A 21,323-nucleotide genomic window follows, 5' to 3' on the forward strand; every position below is an offset into this window, starting at 1 on the left:
CACGAATAACCAGAAAACTGCTGGTTGGAGTTGTTTTTGATAGATGGATGCAACGAAATAACTGTTCTGCCAATGGTGGTACTAATGACCTGTGAGGGTTTGTTTGAACCGAGTCCTCGGCCATCGGTGTACATCGGCGTTGCATGTTGAACAAAGACAGGAGAGTAGCATATAGTAGGTTTATATGCAATCGCACCCATCCAATTAATAGAAACACTGACGCTTTATGCACTCCCCGAACTGAAAGCATATTTGCCTTAACAGGGAATGGAAGTGGGAGTATGTATATCAGGTATTTATGGCTAAATCTACCTTTTTAAGTCCATCATTTACATGCTACATTTGGTGTTCTGTATAAACGATCATGTTCAGGGTTACTGTCTGTCATCGAGCTTTATCTTGGGATATTTCATCCACTGGCGAATACATTCTCCATGGAGATGAGCAGGTTTGGGAGATGTACACTGTGTGTGTGTGTGTGTGTGTGTGTGTGTGTGTATATGTACTGTACAGTATGTGTGAACTAGACATCCCTGCTTTAGGAGTGCTCGCCACAGAGCCCTACTTCTATTCATGTGCTATGAAGCCGTAATCATAGTCACGTTTTTCTGTGAACCTCAAGAAGTGAGGTTTTTGTCTCGTTACTCATCCGTTACACTTTACAGTTGATGTCATCCAGTAAAAGATTCCCTCAGTGACCTTGTTACAGTCCTCCAGAACAAAGCATAACGAACCATGGTCATCTCCTCACACTGCTTCGTATATATCTGTCTATTTATGATAAATAATATTGATCTGGTTTGCTTTGAGCTGAAATATCCCAAGGTAAACGGTTACACATTTCTTAATTTTGTTTGCGTTATATTTGCCTGTTTTCCGTTCAGCTTGCTCACCAGCAAATACCAAGTGGATTACTTGTGTATTTTATCGGACTATAATTGTGTTAAGTGAGATTGTAGCCGTGGCTGCTTTGTGGGTGCTACATCTTATCGTCATGGAACCTGCTGATAGTGTGTGGTGCTGCCAAAGCTTTAAGGTTATAGCTGTAATGCAAAGTTTTAATGCCGAGGTTAAAAGGGTTGTTTTGTTTTTTTAAACTTCCTGCAGGATTGCAAACACTGGAGCGGTTCGCGAGCAGAGCGGGGACGTATTATGTCCCCAACTTTCTGAAAGGAACCGTAATCCTCAACATTCCCAATATAGACCACAATGCTCGAGTGTTTTTATATGCAAAAGCTGGCTGTTATATTTGATCCTGTATTTGCTGGGTGAGATTTTCCTCCATTTCCATTTTGTTTTCACACCAAGTGCTTTTGCGACCACCTTCTCCTTTTGTCTGTGGTTGTGCTCCCCTCCTATTCGGACCTCAGACCATGACAAATAGTCATGTGACTTAAGGTCTTAAAGCATTTGATTTGCACTGTTTGAGCACATTTTTCTACCATGAGCACCATTTACGTTTGAATGTTCGTGGTCGTCTTTCCTCTTTACCAACTGACTGTCATTGTTTTCCACGGTGTACTGAGATTGTATTGTATATTAAAGTATCCTATTTATTCTTATCCTCTTCATGTGTTTTTACTTTAAGTGCACTAGTACACCCTTATCCTTCAGTGGAATCAAAAAGTATATTTTCTGTTAAATTCAAATAACGAAGAAGTCTTCATGGCAGTATTTCCAACAGTTGCTCAAGAACATTAATAAGAAATAATTCTCCAGAAACCATAACTTTATTTCCATATTTTTGAGGTGGCAATCTTAGTCAAACCACTGGCATGGTCCTCGCAGCAGGTTGAGACATTGAGGCAAAAATGAGTACAAAGTGAAAATATATTCAAATCTTGTCTGCAACTCAGTTCTGTAAAGAAGTTGAACACAACCTGAACTATATGACACATGAAAAACATCTTTATTACAAACTTTTTTTTTTAGGTATCAAAAACAATAACAAAAGCCTCCTTGTTTGATCACGGCTCGTTGCCGTTGACGCACTTGTTCTGCTCCATCCGGCTCCTCCGCAGCATCTCAATGTGTTTGGCTCGGAGCCAGCTGTCTCTGGACAGCGAGGTCTGTCCCAGACTCAGAGACAGCAACCTGCGGACGGACGTGCAGATTAATACGAACCCAATGACTGCAATAACATTTCAGTTTCCCAGCAGTCAGGATTAGCACTCCTTAAGACAAACAGTGAGTCAAAGTATTAAACTACTATTTTATTTCTGTTGCATTGACCCAAGAAGTGATTGCTCCTGCTTATGTCATATCTGGCATTTCCATTGTTGGTCATAATGCTGTGTTATGTTGCTTTAACACTTTTAAAGAAGGCTTTACAGGCTGCTGCTGTTATTCTCACTAGATAATGAAAAAGAAAAGATAGCCAAGTAAAGTAGCTTATATAAACTTAGTCACAGCCCACCTCGCCACAACAAGCATCCTGTGGAGGTCCTCAGCAGAAATGCTCTGGGGGTCGTCCTTCCTCATATCCACAAAGTCATCCTCAACTGACTGAGGACACCAGAAACAAGCTGTTAAAGGACACTCTAGTGCACACAGCTTGCTCATTATCAAACACAGGGCTGGTAGGTACACAAAAGGAACAAAGAAGCAAGCAACTCGTTCCAAGGTCCAGATTGAACCCAGGTTCACGTCCCTAACGTGTGACGGCATGTCTCACCTTTGTCACTTCATCAGAGATGCTGTAGTCCAGCAGCCGAGCCACGCTCAGGTACATCCTGAACTTGTTCAGCTGGGAGGCCTGCGGCGGCACGTGGATGCCGCCGAGATACTCCTCCACGTCAGGAAGGGCGACCTGAGACTGTAGGCGTATCTGGCAGTCTGACTGTGGAGTAAGGGACAAAGAAATATTGACACTGTGCCAGGGAAGAACTTTGCACATAAAAAAAGCTAAAAGCAGCTTTCATTTTTGGGTGTTGCTATGCAAAAGTAGGCTCTGCCTGCCGGGTGTACGCCTAGTTTGGCATGTTCTCAAAACTTCAAAGCAGGCCAGACGGGAGCAAAGTCCTTGGCGAGCTGACCGTGAAGCACTTGAGCAGCTGGAAAGTCGGGCCGCTCATCGGCCAATAGCCGCTCATTGTAAACACAGCCGCGCACCCCTGACTGCTAATCAACCCCGGGAGTCGTTTGCGGCGCGCTGCCCTTCACGGCGAGGGCTAATAGATGGCCGAGCCTGACGCCTCTCCCAGGATTGTTCCTTTGGCACACAGCTGCCGCCATGACAACCCATTAGACCAAACGCACAGGAATAGCACACGGCACATTCCTCGGGCTGTTCGCAACAAAGTGAGACCCGAGCTAAAGCCGCCGGCTGGAAGGGGTTGCTGCAGCCAGCCAATGGCGGCCGAGATGACAGTGTGACGCCGGCTGGAAACAACCTCCAGCGTCAGGCCAGGCTCGTCTCACGAGAGGCTGAAAGAAACCTAAGCCCTCCCTGGCCGGGGGGGAGGGGGAGAGGGTTTGGGGGAATCAGCGGTGAGTTTGTGTCCTACAGTTGCACGGCTCGTCCCTCTTTGTCCTCACCGGCAGCAGCGAGCGGCCCTCTGACGCGATGAGCACGTTAATATTGCAGGGGAATTCCATCTGGTGGTAGTTGAAGTCATAATCAACCTTCTGCCACGAGATCAGGTTCCCCAGGGCTGTGACGTTACGCACACCTGCGCAACACAAAACACACGGAGAAGAAGGGCCAAGCTGTTTAGAGTTCACTCAATCGAACCACACCGACAGAAGTAGTCCCAGAATCCTCACCTGCTGTATCCAGCTGTCCCTGCTCCAGCTGGGATTCGTCCAGGAAGAGGGAAGTGTTTCTGGCCAGCTGCAGGGCCCCACTCTGTAGCCGGTTGGCCACATAGTCCTTTTTTGGCACTAACCGCATCTGGTTCATATTCTGGAGGGTCATGCCCAGATAGTACGACTGCAGAGGGGGGAAACGTTCATTGTCTTTCATTCCAAACAAAGATAAAAAGATAAATTAACTTGGCAGTTGCTGGAAGGAACGATGTTTACTCACGGACGGCACGAGCTGCTGGATGATCCGGTAGAAGCGTTCGGTGAACGAGGCGATCGTAGGACAGCCGCTCAGGTTCAAGGTGAACTTGCCGAGTGGGAGAACATCCCGTCTAGTGTAACTACGAGAGGAGAACATTTTTCATTTATGAAAGAAAATTGAGAGAAAAAAGCGCCTTTGGCTTTAGCAACAAAAAGGACAAGAGGGTTCCCGCTTACGTACACGTTAGAAACGAGATGCAGGACAAGGTATTCGGCAGCCAGGGCGTCTCCCAGGAGGACGTGAGTGAAGTATGCGAGCAGCTCTGCCCTGATGGCGGCCATCTCGCTCAGCGTCGAAGATAAAACTGAGGAAGGAAGAGTAAAGAGTTGAAACAAGTCGACAACAGGCATGTGCGCCTTTTAGAAAGGGTCTAGTGTGGAGGATGTGGCGGCATCTAGTGGTGAGGGTGCAGATTGCAAACAACTGGAACTTCTGCCCGAGTACCGGTGCTGCTGGAGTCATATCATACATTACTATTAATATAGTGTAAGCTCAAAAAAGATAGATTTTCGAAGGATGTGCTGCCCTTTTTAGGTGCCCGAAAGTCAAATTATGTTGTGTCCATGTTTACAAGAAGATTGTGTCAGAGGCACCACTGATAATACCTATTCTGTCATATTCTCTTTTCTGTTTGCAGCATGTTTTAACAAAAAAACACCCACGTTGTTTTTTGTATTTTCATGACGCAATTAAACAGTGATCCGTTTGCTGAGCTGACGACATGTTTCACCAATGTTTACTAATGCAGTCCTCTTGTGGGAGGAATCCACACGCATTTGCAAAAGTGCAGGGCAACATGTGTCAAAACAAGCCACAGTCGGTGTGCAAATCGGAAGAACTGCAGCTCGGCTCGTTTACATCAGTGGAAAGAATTGTGGCTACGAAGGTAATTTGTAGGAGGCTTAGTAATAAATGTGTCTCCAGATCTCTTCTGACGGTGTTTGTTGTTTAGCTTTTAGACATGGAAACATGTAGTGCAGATGTAGTGCAAATAGCCTCGTATTAAAAAAAAAAAAAAAAAAGAGGACAGACAGAGAATGAGATCTACTATTTGTCCTTACAGGCACTGTTGTCCTCCAAGGTGGCGGCCGGCAGCAGGGGGTTGTTGTGTGGCAGCGGCTTGGCGTGGAGCATGTGGAGGCGAGGAACGAGCGAGGCCGGCGGGCTGTGAACTCTCTGCTCCTCTGCCGTCTCCATGTCGCCCCCCGCGGGATCCAGGAGGGACGAGGAGGCGTCTCTGTGGAGACGCGAGAATGTGCAGTGAGCACACCAACGCCCGAGGTGCGGAGGGGATCAAACTAAATTCGGTGTCTTACTTACTCGTCGGCCAGGGCGCTGAGCGCGGGGCTCACCGAGAGGATCCCGTAGACCTCCACTGCCTCGTTGAGTTTGAAGCCGTCCCATTCCTCGTACACCTGCCAACAACACGCACCTTTAGCTACAGTGGTGTCGACTCTGAAATCACCTCTTGGAGCAAATGTTTGGGGCGATTGACGCGTCGCTGACCGGGCGAGGAAAAGAGAAAACGGAGACCAAACACACCTTGAGGAGGCAGGAGGGGCCTTTCTCTCCTGGTAGCGGGAAGTTGAGGTCGAGAGGGGAGGCAGCTGCCACCTGGCTGGAGGGAGCTTCCGTCTCCCGTCGCTTACAGTCGCCATTGCCGTGAGGTTCTGTTGGAGTTTGAGGACCTGCAGCGAGAGGGGGAGCAAAACAAATATCCAATCTCTATACTTTCATCCAGGGTTCATACACATTCGGACCAATGGATTTCCATGACTTCAAACCAAATTTCCACGACCAAACATTTTGTGAAATCTCGGTGTATACATGAAAAAGTGAGTATGTAGTATTTAAACGAACAGTGAGAATTCCAAAGCATACAGTAAACCTGAAATGACACAAATTAATGAGACAATAGTTTGATTAAACAAATAAACATTTATATAGATGCATGTATGGATGCCTGCTTATATTTTGAGCGTCTTTCTTTTAAAAGCATATTAATTATTTCAAACTCAGCGTAAATGAACGACATGAACATATGAATATAACACATTTCTTTGGGGATTTTATTTTTTTCCAAGGACTTTTCCAGGCCTGGAAATAACCATTTTAAAATTCCATGGCTTTTCCAGGTTTTTCATGACTGTAAGAACCCTGTTCATCGCTAAATAATCCAAGATGTCAAATGCATTTAGTGCGAGTAACAGATTTAAATCTCTGGTGTACCAGCTTTCTACAGCTGCTGCAATAAGCAGCTTTCCTGCATTTCCCAGAGTGCCTAGCGGCAACTCCAAAGACAATGTTACATTCACCTATGGGTTTTTCAAGTAGATGAAGAGAGGAGTACACATAATGGAGCACAGAAAGTGCTTAAGTCTCCATGGGAACCAAAACGTAACCATTACTTAACCAAACTTAACCATTAAAACACCTTGACGTTAGTGAAACACTGAATGTACCAGCGGCTCATACCAGTGTGCGGCTCCCTCTGCTTCTGCGGTTGCGTGTCCATGTCGTCATCGTCGTCCTCCTCCTCGTAGCTACGTTTCTGTCTCTTCGGTGCGTACGAGGTGGAGGGCACCACCCGAGCCTGGCTGGAGCCGCCGTAGCCGTGTGACAGAATTAAGGAAAAACTGGGGCGCACTAGTCAAAAATACATCCGACACACACGAAGAGCACAACTCCCGTCTGAGGAGCATCTTCCAACACACAACCTGGACACAGATGAGGATATCTCTTTCACCCACGGACTTTCTCCGGGGATCGGCACGCAGTAGAAAGTCTGTCTCTCCGCGGTCACCGTGTTTCTGGAGTTAAAATTGACCTGGAGATAAACACGTTACGGTCACCGTCGGCAAAGCTGAAGCTGAGTCGAGGAATGTATCCAGAGTGGTACTCACCCCACATTCTGTCACATCTTTGTACTTCCCACATCGCAACACCTGGGAATAGTCAGACAGTGAAATAAGATGATACAGTGATGACATTGCATGCATTATGAATGCAAAAAAGCAAACAAATATGCACAGGACACATGAGAGCCGGCAAACCATGAGAGGTCAAGGAAGCGCTTACTTTAGCCTTCGTAGACGGATCGACCGCCTCGTACGCTCCCATGTAGAACTCTGGATCAAACATGTCTTGGATGAAGCAGCGAAACTTCACCAGGCTGTTGGGCTTCAGGTAGTGAAGCGGGACATCGTTCAGAGACGGGACCTGCACCAAGAGGAAGGCGGTTGTCATTTACAAGCGCCGGAAGAGGCGGTGACGTTTGACGTTTACAGGCATCTCTGTGGCATTCACAGGCCGTTACCCAGGTATGAGCGTCCTTCTCTTTCAGGCGATCTTTAAAGAACGCCACGGCTTTCGCCTCCCACCCAGAGTTTGGGGTGTTCTGGGAAGCAGCTGAAATAATAAACGAGAGCAAAATATTACTTTTTATTTTAGGGAACAGACAAACTAACTGCCCTTTATAATAAACACAAAAAAACTCTGCTTTAAGAATAACAGTGATTCGATTACTTTGAATAAAAGATCACAAAGCATGGGATAAACAAACAAAAACAAAGAAATCAGTGTGTAATTGTGGTGTGATGAGATGCATCAAAATATAAATTTGCCATGCACATGTTGCGTGCACATTTGCTTTTTGTCAAATGATTAACCAAATTAAACTAGAATGTAAAACATATTATATTATAAATACAATTAAAAGGAGTTTGACAGTTGGTGGATAAGAGGAGCTGAACAGAACATCATTCATATCTTTACAAAGCAATGTCACAACTTGCTGTGTTAAGGACTAGACATGCGGACATATCCAAACCAATCCGGTGCATTCAGAGAACTTGAGACAGTTTTAAACGACTTTAAGACGCTTTAACCCCTGAATGCATCACGTGGATTTTTTTTAATGTGGTCTTCAGGACAAACTGCTCACGCAGCACTTCATCTCGTGACGAAGAGAACAACGGCCCCGGAACAAGTTTCAACCCGCACACTATTTAACTATTGTTTTCTATTTCCTAAAGTCTGCACGTGAGGAGCATGGCAGCTAGCATGGTACATAGCCACACGGCTAACTCGCTAGCTTCACGAGTCAACGTTAGTTAGCTGTCAAAAGGGTGAAGTTCCGGCGCGTCTCTCACCAAACATCCCTTCAACAACACCGAGCGGGTCGTTGATCCAGTCGTGCGTGGAAGGCATCGTTCGGCTGAAGAGTATAAAACGTAAGAATATGTAAAAAATACCCGTGAAAACACTTATTTGATCACTTTCACACACACACAGGATGGCAGAAGTGAGGGCGGGAAATTTGCGTCACCAGTCGGAGAGCGTCGTTCGTTTGTTTTGAACACGGGCACCAACCGGAGTGCGGAGCTAAAAGGAACAAAAAAGAAGACAGATAATTGGTAACTTCAGCAAGGAAAAAGTTAATTTTGATAAAACATATATTCTGCAAAAAACTCAAGAAGAAATAAGTGTTATCAAGTACTATTTCAGTATCTTAGAATTGCTAATATTAATGGGAAAATATTAGCCCTTTTTTATTTGTATTGTGTGTGTATATTTATTATTTATTTATTTTATATATAGTTGATTGTTATATATTTGCTGTATTTTTCAATTTTAAATAATGTAAGTACTTGACACCCGGATCCACGCACGCACGCACACACACACACACACACACACACACACGCGCGCACACTAACACACGCACGCACACGCACGCACACACACACACACCGCAACCAACTGGTGTGGTTGCGGTAATGCACCAATTCGTTGTTTGCCGACCAATAAACCTCAAGAAGAAGAAGAAGAAGAAGGAGGACTGAGCTGTCACACCGACAAAATACTGTCAACGGGCCGGGTGCTTAAGTTTTTGGTGGTGGTGTAAGTGAGAAGACCACTCGTGTATTCTGTGTACTCTGTTATCATAATATAATTAATAAATACACAATTTGATTTCATTATTTTCGGCCATTAGAAGGACACAAAGTCACAGTGTTCACTGTAGTTAAACCACCTGACCTGTAGGTGGCGGTAGTGAGAGGCGGTGTTTGTTTCTCCTACAACCAACGAACTACGGCCACACAACCTGCGTGGATTTAGCAGATCTATAGAAGCTGTGTTCCGCGTCCTGCGTTACGGCGACACGTCGCGATGCGTTAGAGACCAGTGGACTCTGTAGGAGAAGAGAGCTGAGCGTCCGCCGCCGGGCTGCGGCAGCAACGTCAGTGGCGACGTGTAATTCTGGGCGAAGATGGCAGATAGAAAGAATAATAATAATGTTCCCAGCACCAGTGCAAATTTACTGTTCAGCGGCGCTCCGGAGTTTAACTTCAATCTGCCCTTCATGCCGGTGAGCCAGGCCACCGGTCCGGCGGTGTTGTCAGGAGGTGAGACCAAGTCCCGTCCGGAGGAAACGTCCCAAACATTAGCGGTGCCGTTAGCGGGCTAAGCTAACTAGCTAACTAACTAGCTAACTAGGCTCCTGGGCTGCTGCCAGCTGTCATTCAGTGTGAAAGTGAGAGAAACGGAAAGAAGCGACGTGTCCGAGCCCACAGTGGTTTGTCAGAGACGTGAGCCTCGTTGACAGCGATGTGTTTTGGTCAGACTGTACCCGGTCTGATGTCACATGAGGAGGACTTGCGGCCACTTTAGAGCCATGAAAACATGTTCCGTGTTTAAGTTGGCCACGTCCTCCTTTATAAACACCACTGCTAAGTTAGCCGAATGTCGCCGTAGTCTCCATGTTTCCTCTCACAGCAGATGTGTATAGTCATGATTACTGATTAATAATATTATTTTTTTTGCATCATCAATGCTGATAACTAATTATTGTAATCTGTAATATGCTTTTATATAACTGTACATAGAATGTATTTTTTTTGTCGGACAAAACATGATATTTGAAGATGTCCCCCTTGGATTTGCCCACTTCCTCTGTTCAAGCGTATCAATTGTTTTGGGTGTCCCTTGTCGCAACTAAATGAGGCCACTGTTCAAATCACTGCTTTGATTTCTTAGTGGACCCCACCGAAGTTGGAGAAGAAGACAGCTTTCTAGGTCAGACCTCTGGGAACGGGGCGGCCCCCTCTACATTCAACTACTTCTCCAGCCCCGTGACCAGCAGTGACCCGTTCGCCGCCATCGGCCAGTCGCCATGCCCACCGCCGGCCCTGTCGGCAGCCCTGTCGGCAGCCCCGACGTCAACGAGCCCGGCGTCTGTTCCCAGCAGTGTCGGCATGACCCCTCCTCCAGGATCACAAATGAATCCCGCGACCCCAGCATTCGGCAACACGGTTTACCAGAGCCCCGTGGGGCGCCACACTCCTCCCCCCGCCTCGATGACCCCGCCGCCCCCGCAGGCGCAGAGTCACAACCCGTACCGACACACCCCCTCCAGCAGCAGAGCCCGTCCGTATATTCCAGCTCCAGAGGTCCTGCCACCAACACACACACCTCAGCGGAATCCATACGCTCTCGGCTCTCCGCCACAGACATTCCCGACGTCAGGACCCGCGTTCACAAAGGTAGATATAAGCCAATCGGTGACTGTCAGATTTGTGTGTCCGGTACTTGATTAACTCAGTTATTGAAATCCCTAATAATGGAGAGCCAGCCATATGCCTGCCTAGTATGCCATCATCATTAGTGAAGACTGAATTTACTATTCCTTCTCTCTTCAGCCTCCTCCCACACAGTTCCAAGCGCCTCCGCCTACAGCCATCTCTGCCGGAGCGATAGTCCCCGCTGGTCCCATGATGCAATACAATTACAACGTCTATGAGCCCGTTCAGCCTCACTGGTTCTACTGCAAGCAAGTGGAATCGAAGAGCGTCTGGCTTCCCTTCAGTATCATTGACTCGCTTCAGCTAGAGGAGACGTATAACTCTGGTGTGTAATCTGTTTTCTCCAGAGAAATCAGAAACATCCAGCCTGTGTCGGTGCTGTTGTGGAGCAGTGAGATGGCGAGACACTCTGACGTGTTTGTGGGCTTTTTTTCTTCTCCCAGTTCAACCAGACCCAGAAAATGTGATCATCCGTACAGATGGAGGTCGCTACGACGTGCAGCTCTATGACCGCATGCGGACCGCGGTGTTCTGGGAGGAGGAGCCCACGGAGGTCCGGCGCTGCAGTTGGTTCTACAAAGGGGATGCGGACAGTCGCTTCATTCCGTACTCTGAGGAGTTTAGTGACAAGCTGGAGGTTCGTCTCACATTTCACCAGAAACGGTTATTGAGTTAATCAAACGAGGGACAACATCTTGCCACTTCCAGGCCAAACATATCTCCTTTTCATAAACTCCAATGTGCAGTCTTTGAATTGTAAATCACTTCATATGCTTCAACTGTATGTCTTTTTATCTACAGGCAGAATATAAGAAAGCCGTGTCTACCAACCAGTGGCACCGTAGACTGGAGTTCCCATCAGGAGAGACCATTGTCATGCACAACCCAAAGGTAAACGCTTGTCTGATCAGAGTTAATAATTAATCCTATTGGTTTGACTTGATGTGAGTTCTGCTTGCCTCCGTAGGTGATTGTCCAGTTTCAGCCCTCCTCCATGCCAGACGAGTGGGGCACAACGCAGGACGGGCAGACGCGGCCCAGAGTGGTGAAAAGAGGGATTGATGACGACCACGATGAAGTACCAGATGGTAGTCAAGTTCCTCCGCACCTAAGTTAATTTAATGCGAAGTGAAGTCACTTATGTGAACAACATAAAACCCAGCGTGCACTGTGTCATTTTAGACTCCTCGCGTCAACGGTATTGAGCTTATAGTTCATTGATCCAACAAATAAGCTTTTCTAAAAAGTATTCAAAGAAAGATACACTGTCAGGACACCATAAAGGGAGATGAGGCAAAAGACATTAGAGGAAGTGGCAGCAATCAATCTGTTTTATGAGGAACAGTAAAGTCTGATTTAAAATGAGAAGTATTTAAATATCTGGCTGTTTAAAGTATTACAGCTTAATTATGATTTAGTACGATTCAGATTTCAGGCGCACGTTGAAGACTATGAGCGATCGTGTAAGATTAAAAAAATGTTTTCAGGCGAGCTTGCAACGGTGGATCATCTCGTGTTCATGGTCCACGGAATCGGTCCCGTGTGTGACTTGAGGTTCCGGAGCATGGTCGAGTGTGGTGAGTACCAAACGATGGTGCACGTTGGCCAGATTTGGTGTGTATACTCCGCGGTGACGGTTGTTTCTTAAGTACACCGTACGAATCCCTGTGCTTTCAGTGGACGACTTCCGCAGCGTGTCACTTAAGCTGCTGCACAGTCACTTTAGGAACCCGCTGGATGAGCACGCCATCAGCAGGGTGGAGTTCCTCCCTGTCCAGTGGCACACGGCGCTGCATGGAGATGCCACAGGGGTGGACAGGTGAGGAGAGCCGGGTTAACAGACCTATCCTATTGTACATGTTCTGTAAAATCAACTATAGCCAAATGTTGTATTTCTTTTTTTCGTAGGAGGATAAAGAAGATTACGTTGCCCAGCACTGGACGTTTACGTCACTTTACAAATGAGACTCTGTTAGATGTGCTCTTCTACAACAGTCCCACTTACTGCCAGACCATCATGGACACAGTTGCCCAAGAGATTAACAGACTTTATGCCCTGTTCATGAAGAGGAACCCAGACTACAGAGGAGCTACATCAGTGGCCGGACACAGCTTGGGTAATAAACCAGTTGATACTTAGCTTCTACACCATTGTTGGTGTAGGTTTCCCCCTTCTGTGTCTCACCTTGATTGTATCGTTTCTCCTTTGCACTTGCAGGTTCCTTGATTCTCTTTGACCTGTTGTCAAATCAGAAGACCGGCTCTCCTGTACAGACCATGCCGATCATACCTACTGCGACTGGAGACAACAAACAGGTCATACACCAGTTAATGGAACATAAACAGTAGCGTGTCATCCACTACACATCTGATTGCGCTATTAAAACACAGTGTATTTGTTTCCCCACTGAACCTGATGCGCCTCATAACCGATCAGAAACATTTTCAGCGATTTGACACACTGCTGTGGATCGTAATGGATAATTTTCCCAAAAATAATGTTGCAGTGCGTGATTGTAAAATGTCTGCCTCTTGCGTCAGGTGGCCGCCCCGGTTACACAGGGAAATAATGCCGCCATCGCCCCTCCAGCTGTGGAAGAGGAGCCCAGAGAAGATGGGGAGGAGTTTGAGGATCTGTCTGCCATGCTGGAACACCTGGGCCTGTCCGAGTACAAGAATACCTTTGACGAGGAGAAGATCGACGTTGAATCTTTTGTAAGACTAAAAAAAGCCTCCTTTGCATGTCATAAAGTCAAAAGTGCTTTTTTTTAATTGCTGAGTCAAGGGTGTTTGTGGTTTCCAAAAAAAGGCCAACATTATACAAAATAAGATGTGGTTTAGGCCACGGAGGGAACATTTTTAAATGTTGCTGTAATTAAAGTATGGACATTTTGGAGCTCAGCTTTTTCACTTTGTCCCGCTCTTTCAGCTCATGTGCACAATCGAGGACCTGAAAGAGATGGGGATCCCACTGGGTCCCAGGAAAAAGGTCGCCAAGTTTGTCAAAGAATGGGTGAACAAACAGGTACGTGTCGTCTCTGGAGCAGCGTTGGGGCCTGCGACTGGATGGCGGTGATTAACGCTCTCTTGGCGTCTCTTGTCTTGTTTTTTTCGCAGGCTGCACGCCAAGCGGCCCGGGAGAAGAAGGCGGAGGTCAAAGAGGTGATTCAGGTTGCGGCGCCCCCACCAGCGGCCGAAGCCCCTCCCGATCCCTCTGTGAAGAAGCTTCCAGTGGGCAACTCCATCCACGTCGACTACAATTACTTTGAAGTCGGCACCGGGCAGGTAAATATGACGAGGGCTCGTGTTGGAGCTGATTCCGAAATGTGGCTACACTGTTCATAACATGATTTGCTCCGCAGGTGTCGGTGGTTTATCACGCTCTGGACTTTGAGCCGATTAATTTCTTCGCCTTAGGTTCGCCAATTGGCATGTTTCTGACCGTCCGAGGCCTGGAAAAGATCGAAGAGACGTACCAGCTGCCCACGTGCAAGGGATTCTTCAATATTTACCACCCGGTACGCGGCGCTTCTCAACTGTTTCAGCATGTTTCTCTCGTTTTTAATTCTGTCCATATTATTGCAGTGTGCAAAGGCATCAGCTATAATTCTTAAAATGAGTCTTTTTCACTTTCGAGTGTTGCAAATTAAAGTCACAGAAACATAGTAATGTCCCGCTTAACCCTCGCTTTAGTTACTGTCAGAACTAAGACGCTGTAAGTTTACTCAAATTGTCATGTTGTGCATTACTACCTGATAACTTCATCAATGACTCTGTTTCCTTCAGTTGGACCCAGTGGCGTACAGGATTGAGCCCATGATATTACCAGACATGGACTTTAAGCCCGTTTTGGTCCCACACCACAAAGGGAGGAAGAGGCTTCATCTCGGTACGACGCTCACTGATTATCTTTTCTCCCAAACCGACCATTTACTGTTGCTACGAGTAATTTAAAGTTAGTCACGAGTTAATGCTACGTCTTGTTGCATAAGAGCCGACACTGAGTTGTTGTGGTTTGGTGTTTCTGCATGTTCTGTCCTCAGTTCGGCGCTCACTGTCCCTTATGGGTGGAGGGCCCTACTTTGTGTGGTGATAGAATACAAAGACTCTATTGTTGCATTAAAAGCTGCTATGGCATAATATGACAATTGCTAAAGGTCAAAATGAAGCTTCTCTTTTTTGGGGGGGGATTTAAAATGCCTTTCATTATGAGGTAGACACTTGGTCTTGACTTTCCTTGCGTTTCATTTTGACGACCAATGGATGTTTCAAGAAAATGGTGCATAGGTTTGTCGGTGGATATGTTGGAATGCCAGAAATGAAAATTCAATCCTGTGATGAGCTTCTCCCTGCAGATGGCTTTAGTCATGCATCTCTTTGTGTTTCAGAGCTGAAGGAGAGTCTCACCAGGATGGGCACTGACCTGAAGCACGGTTTGATCACCTCCCTTCGGAGCGCCTGGCAGACGCTCAACGATTTCGCTCGCGCTCACACCTCGTCCGCCCAGCTTCAGGCCGAGCTGGCCATGGTGGCCAATCAGATCGAAGAACAGGAGAAGCAAGCGCAGGAGGGTGAGTTTCTCTGATTTCTGGCTCTTCAATCAAGTTATTTCTGTCTCGTGATGTACGTCTGACTCCCCGTTCTGTTTTCTCGCAGATCATAAGATCCCAGAGAGCCTCGAGCCACTAAAAGAGGAGGAGCCTCAGGTGAAGGTCGGCATGCTGAATGGAGGGAATCGCATCGACTACGTGCTGCAGGAGAAGCCCATCGAGAGTTTCAACGAGTACCTGTTTGCCCTCCAGAGTCATCTCTGCTACTGGTACGCAGACCTCCATGTCACTCAGGCTGCATGTTCCCGTGTTAACTACAACGCTTCAAATTCAGTCCGTCCACCAATTTGCAATGGCAACAAAAGCTGAAGCAATTACTCAATCCGTCAATCAACAGAAAATGAATTTATAAATTTGATATTTTTTTATATATATTTTTTATATATATATATATACACGTGTGTGTATATATGTATATGTATATGTATATATATATATATATATATATATATATATATATATATTTTTTTTTTTACAGCTATTCTCAATTATACAATAGTTTATTGCTGCTGTATCTGCAAAATAAAGAGTAATAACTTCTTCCAAGTTCTGATTGGACCAGCTGTGCAATTGTTTAAAAAAATATATACTATTTTATTCTCCTCAGAGTTTGGTGTTTTTTATATTAATAGGCCTTTTAACAGTAAACCTTTTGACCTTTTTATAACACGGATTTGAATAGTCAAAATGAATGATGGCTGAATTCCATTCAGCTGCTTTTGTTTCAGGGTCCTGGTGTCGTGCGCACGCTGACACACCCGTGACCTGAAGAGACACGCGAGTGGAACTGATCCAGCGTTAATGTCATTAGCAACACCTGTGCTTTTCCTACCAAGCCTGGAGCTCGACCGCTACGAGTGACCCGTTGGCAAATCCTTTATTATTAACTCTCCTGTTTTGTTTTGTAGGCAATCTGAAGACACGGCTCTGCTTATTCTCAAAGAGATCTACAAGAACATGGGGATCCATCCAGAACAGATGGCACATTAATACAATGAAGTACCAGAGATGAAGAGAAGTCTGTCTGAAACTTTCCCATTTGGTTTACTTCATGTCGGTTTACCTGGATTTTAATATTTTTTTTCTCTTTTCTATTCATGTAGTTTATTGTATACAGATGAATAATACGTATTATGCCATTTGTCTTAAATTAAGAAACGTACAAATGAGCTTGTAGATTCAAGGACACGAGTGTGTGTGTGTGTGTTTGTTTTAAATATTACATTTTATAGTATAAATTATAGAACTGATCAAGTTTCCTCAATATGTATCATCAATGCAAATGCCAACAGCAGGAATGACGATGACTCAATCAGTAGTTATTGCAGCATTCTGGAAGTTTTATTTAATGGCCAAAATTTCTAAATAAATCATTTCCTTGCACAGGTTCTTTGTTTGAATCGTGTTCTGCCGAAAGGAAGACATGAAACATTTCCCCTGCACGCGAGGAAAATGTTTATCTACAAAAAGCTGTAATATTAGCAAAAAACATGAATTAAAAAGAATACAGTACGGGATGAGATGCAAGAATAACCTGCTTTCACTGAGAAAAATAAAGCACTTCTTGCCTGCTCTACATCGGGTGTCGACAGCTGTTCCATCAGCATCCCGCCTCTAACCTCCGTGACTGAACCGTTCAGCTGCAACATCCTCTCTCATTATGAGATGGACTTGAATTTCAAAAGCATTTCGTGTCACTTTTAGCACGTAGTCATGTACCACTCACAAGTATGAAACAAAAATATTAGAAAAAGTATTTACAAGAGTAACATTCAAACTCCAGTCCAGTATTAGGAATCATAACGCTGTGAGTCACTCTCACTGGGCATAAAGGACATCTTGTTAATGCTATTTAGACAATAATACTGGTCCATAGACCTGATATAGCGCTGCATGCTATAAGCTAACCTTTGCTCTTGGCTCTTTATTAAATCATGCTTCTGTCAAACTGGTCACTAACCCACTTTGTCTTCAACAAAGGAAGATAGTGACTCACAAAACACACAAAGTTCCCTTTTAGTTTAAAACCACATTGCCAGTCTGAAACAACCTATAAATATAACAAAACGACTCCATACACAACTGCCAACATACTGCAACAGCAAAGATTGTAATTAGCTTTAATGCTAAACTTGGACAGATCCGAAATGTTCTGGTTCTTGTGGGGTCAACTTGCATTTTTTAACCTCCATTGAAACAAAGTGCAACTTATTTTTTCTTTTGTCAACGGTAAATAAATAGTTCTATAGTTGGACTTATTACACTTTTGTAATGGCTTTCTGTTAAAAAGCCACTCTTCTCACATCAACAGCTGGTTGTATTTGATCTTGTGGGGGGGGGGGATCACCTGAAACAGCTCAAATCTAGTGGCTGAAGACTCAGGTGGAAGCAGGTAGAATGGCTTCATGAGAAGTTGTGTTTCCATGTTAGAAAAAGGGCATGAAACACAATGGCAACCTAAATCCATGGGATACATATTACTTGTTAGTTCTCATCCAGCAAGTTAAATATTAGCAAGTTGTTTGAGTAAGCTGTTGCACCATGTTGTTAGGGTTCACATTGAGAAATGTTCATCTCTGTACATTCATTTGTCTACAGCTGTGCGGTGAAATGCAGAAGGATCCATGTAAACATGTCTTTGCTGTAGTGCGGTGGTTGTCGTCAGCGCCTCACAGCCTTAACATCGGAATGGTGATGGGGGGGCGAAGGGGCTCCTTCAGTCCTCGGACTTGGTCTGAGTCTTGAAGGCCTGCTTGCGTAGGTGAGCCTCGATCTCGTCCCGGAAGACGAGCATGCCCAGGTGTGAGTGGGAGGCCTCGTTCATGGCTTTGGACTGGATGCACATGCGGTACTGCTCCGGCGTCAGAGCGTCTGCACACTGCTTCTCGTGCCACAGGTGGAAGAGGCCGGAGACCGGCGTCCGCATCACTATCAGGTCGCTCCGGAGGTACTTCCTGTACAAGTGCACGTCCTCCACACCCCAGCCTTTGACTTCAAGATCGAACCCACCTGGAGGAATACAAGTTCACGTTATCAGTTGCTGACGAGTAAATTTGAACTATTAATTGCATCAGTTCTTACCAATATTTAGGAAATCTGAACGATACTGACACGTCATTCCAAAACCGAAATCTCTCCAGAATCCAGCATCTTTTTTGTGAATCTATTTGAAAAGAAATCCGTATTTACAATAAACGAGAGAACACTGCATATTTGCTTGAACTTTATGTAAATACTGTAAGACCTTTTCCACTTGCTTATTGTTTACTTAATTTGGATGTTTGAGCTTCACTGTGCAGCATTTGACACGAGAGGGCTGTTTGCTGATCGCCATAAATCTGAGTTTGAAATGTGAATTTACAAGATGATTTGTATGCCATAACTAGTTAGTCCAATATGCAACTTAAACTTGTGATGTGGAAACTTAAACCTCCAGAAATCAACAACATTTGCAAACTCATATACAGGATTTTTAAACATCGGAAAAGAAGAAGTGAGAATGTTTCACAAAGTTAAACTATTTTGTGGAAAATCCACATCAGATGCAAATTGCCATTCCAAGCAGACTGTAATGTCTTAAAACGTGTGATGGGGATCTTTAAAGAACACTGATTTAAATAGTCTGAGATAAATGTGATGTCCTTACCAGTTGGAGTTCAGTCGGGGGAGCCAGCTCCAAATTCCCATAGACTATGGCAGGATTGTACAGACTGAACACCACTGGATAGAAAACCTTCTTATCTACAAACAAACAGTTCAGTACAATTTAGTGATAGTCCACCTGTAAACAAAAGCTATTAAAAACAATGAATATAAACGATGTGTGAAAACCTACTTGGGCCGGCGTGGAGACGACACGTGTTCAGGAACTCAAGTGTAAAATGGATGTCAACATCACAAAAAAACATTAAGACGTCGCCTTTCTTCCAGGCGTGGGCTCCGATGTCCAGACCGCGACCCCGTGAAAACTCCTCGTCCACGGGGATCAGAGTGTAATTGGAGAAGCTCTCCTCCCTGAAATCAAATGGAGTAGATTTAAACTCCCACACATCACGACCACAAACATTTTAAAAGCTCATTCTCAGTGAAAAAGACAAACCTCGACATTTTTTCCAAAGACGACTTCACCTCCTGCAGGCCTTCCGGCCCAAAATAAACCACCGTGAGATGCACTCGTCTGTCCTGCTGTATGCACACCTCCCTAAAACAGATATGATGCATGTTTCAAGTGAACACTATAGTTGTATCCTATGGCAAAACAATGAGGGAAAAGTCTGATGACAACATGTTGGGTCATGTCTAACAGACGTGGACAGTTTCTGGTTCATTCTCACCTGAAGTTGTGTAAGAACTGTGAGAAAGTTTCTACTCTGCCTGCCAGCGGCACAATGATGTTGATGATCATTCCTGATGTTTCTACAGATATGCTCCTGACTTTCATTAAGGGGCCAAAAGGCCTGAAGAGCGTGACATGGCGGAAGCTGCTGGAATCCTCTTTGGCAAAGAAGAGCTCGTAAAGAGTCCCTTTGTCTCGCTCGGTCCTGTACAGTCCTGTGAAATAGGAAAAACAATGGTTGTCTGAGAAAATCAGTTACGGTGATCACTCATTGGTCCGCAACCAGGAAGTGTAGACCTTACCTTCAGTAAAGTGACCCTCTATGTAGGTCTGTCTCTGCATCGGCATGTCTTCCTCGACACCATCCTCTTCATCGGGGTTGTTGATAATGTCCAGCGCTGCCTCCATAACCTCCACCAGCTCGTCCCTGCGGTCTTTGCGGACAGGTTTCTCCTCTGGGTGCCGCGTCAGCCCCATCTCCAGCTGGTACACCTTGGACGAAGTGAAACTCTCAAAGGGCACCAGGGCATACTCGCTGGGGAGGCGGGCCCCGGTGTTGACCTCGGCCTTGTCGATCTGAGAGTGCAGGTACTCCAGCAGGTCTCCCGGCTCTTGGTCTTTAGTCTCCGCCAGGCCCTGCACCCCAGGGAGCTCCTTCTTGTCCTGCAGGAGCTTTAGCTTCTCGCCCATTTCCTGCAGCTCCTGCTTGAGCTGGGCAATCTGGCGCTTGAGACTGGTGGCCCGGCTCAGGTGGCGCTCCTCCTGCTCCTGCAGCAGGGCCTGGTAGTAATCCTTCCCGTAGGTCTCCCCTGCTATACCGGGCAGCGCCAGGCTGACGTCTGCTGGAGGGGTGCACTCCAGCAGGTATGCAAATAGCAGCAGCACCAGCAGCAGGAAGAAGCCCAGGAAGAGCCAGCGGACCCGGCCCTGGAGCGTCAACCCCCGCCTGGGCATCACGCTTGCATACAAGCTATAGCTGGCAAGTCTGCATTCCCTTTCCCTTCTGATCACATTACTCACAATGTGCTTAGGCACATCATCGTAGAGGTTTGGAAGGGCCTTTGTGTCATTTTGCTGTGAGGGTCTTGCGTCTTGGCTCCAACCTATAACTGTCCTCATACATTGGTTTTGGGTAAATCCATGTGATGATCACCTAGAGGACAATCACATAAATCCACAATAAGACAACAAAGCCAAGACTTGTCAAGACTTTTAGATAACTAGTTTGGGTTCAGATTAAAACACTAACCATATTCCAAGATAATCAGACAATAACACTTAACATTGTGTTACTAAGCAAGCAACCTCAGTAATTGACCAACCTTTGCCAGTCATAATTTAATTCAGGCAATGAATAAAACATGTTCCTGTGGCAGCGTGTTCCCTGTGTGTCTTCTCTTAAGATTTTACATCCTGAAGATGTCATTTAAAACCTGAAGAAACGGGGACCGGAAAAAACGAGCTTCACTTGGAGAGCTAACACGGCGACTAGCTGTCTGAGCTAAACAACAGCACAGAGGAAAACTGGTGGGCGACTCCACAGCAAGCTACCAACGCCTGACTTCCGTTTCAACGGCTTACTTTCAAAATAATAGCATGACACCTCCAGAACAGCTATATATTTAGAAAAAAAGAGACACCTTGCTGAATAAAAGAATATACCATGGGGACAAAATATATGAAAACAAGCCATAGTATTTAAAGGGGTATTCCTGATTATTGTGTGA

General features: G+C 45.6%; 3 protein-coding genes across 3 annotated transcripts; 1 reads left to right on the plus strand and 2 right to left on the minus strand.

The window, feature by feature from the left end:
- Positions 1-1,718: 1,718 nt before the first annotated feature.
- On the minus strand, positions 1,719-8,299 carry mcmbp (minichromosome maintenance complex binding protein). Its single transcript, XM_079229969.1, has 16 exons — positions 8,218-8,299; positions 7,383-7,474; positions 7,145-7,285; positions 6,970-7,011; positions 6,817-6,893; positions 6,542-6,702; positions 5,609-5,754; positions 5,387-5,481; positions 5,128-5,303; positions 4,247-4,370; positions 4,028-4,145; positions 3,766-3,931; positions 3,538-3,671; positions 2,675-2,839; positions 2,417-2,505; positions 1,719-2,094 (listed from the first exon to the last, which is right to left on the minus strand). Exons 1-16 carry the CDS (start codon positions 8,273-8,275, stop codon positions 1,968-1,970), a joined length of 1,911 nt encoding a protein of 636 aa, XP_079086095.1. The 5' UTR covers positions 8,276-8,299; the 3' UTR covers positions 1,719-1,967.
- A 1,039-nt stretch (positions 8,300-9,338) lies between these two features.
- Positions 9,339-16,309, plus strand: sec23ip (SEC23 interacting protein; the record flags this gene model as incomplete). The annotated part of the gene is made up of 18 exons (XM_079229860.1): positions 9,339-9,474; positions 10,106-10,611; positions 10,768-10,975; positions 11,094-11,287; positions 11,452-11,541; positions 11,618-11,738; positions 12,138-12,227; positions 12,328-12,469; positions 12,559-12,767; positions 12,869-12,966; positions 13,192-13,365; positions 13,580-13,675; positions 13,768-13,935; positions 14,013-14,168; positions 14,437-14,539; positions 15,039-15,221; positions 15,307-15,469; positions 16,169-16,309. 18 exons carry the CDS (start codon positions 9,339-9,341, stop codon positions 16,248-16,250), a joined length of 2,919 nt encoding a protein of 972 aa, XP_079085986.1. The 3' UTR covers positions 16,251-16,309.
- Positions 16,310-17,914: 1,605 nt separating this feature from the next.
- Positions 17,915-20,550, minus strand: csgalnact2 (chondroitin sulfate N-acetylgalactosaminyltransferase 2; the record flags this gene model as incomplete). The annotated part of the gene is made up of 7 exons (XM_079229861.1): positions 17,915-18,269; positions 18,342-18,423; positions 18,907-19,001; positions 19,096-19,274; positions 19,360-19,461; positions 19,595-19,811; positions 19,899-20,550. 7 exons carry the CDS (start codon positions 20,548-20,550, stop codon positions 17,977-17,979), a joined length of 1,620 nt encoding a protein of 539 aa, XP_079085987.1. The 3' UTR covers positions 17,915-17,976.
- Positions 20,551-21,323: the final 773 nt, after the last annotated feature.

The sequence above is a fragment of the Taurulus bubalis genome (genome assembly GCF_910589615.1).
Source record: "Taurulus bubalis genome assembly, chromosome: 14".
NCBI classification, from domain to species: Eukaryota; Metazoa; Chordata; class Actinopteri; order Perciformes; family Cottidae; genus Taurulus; species Taurulus bubalis.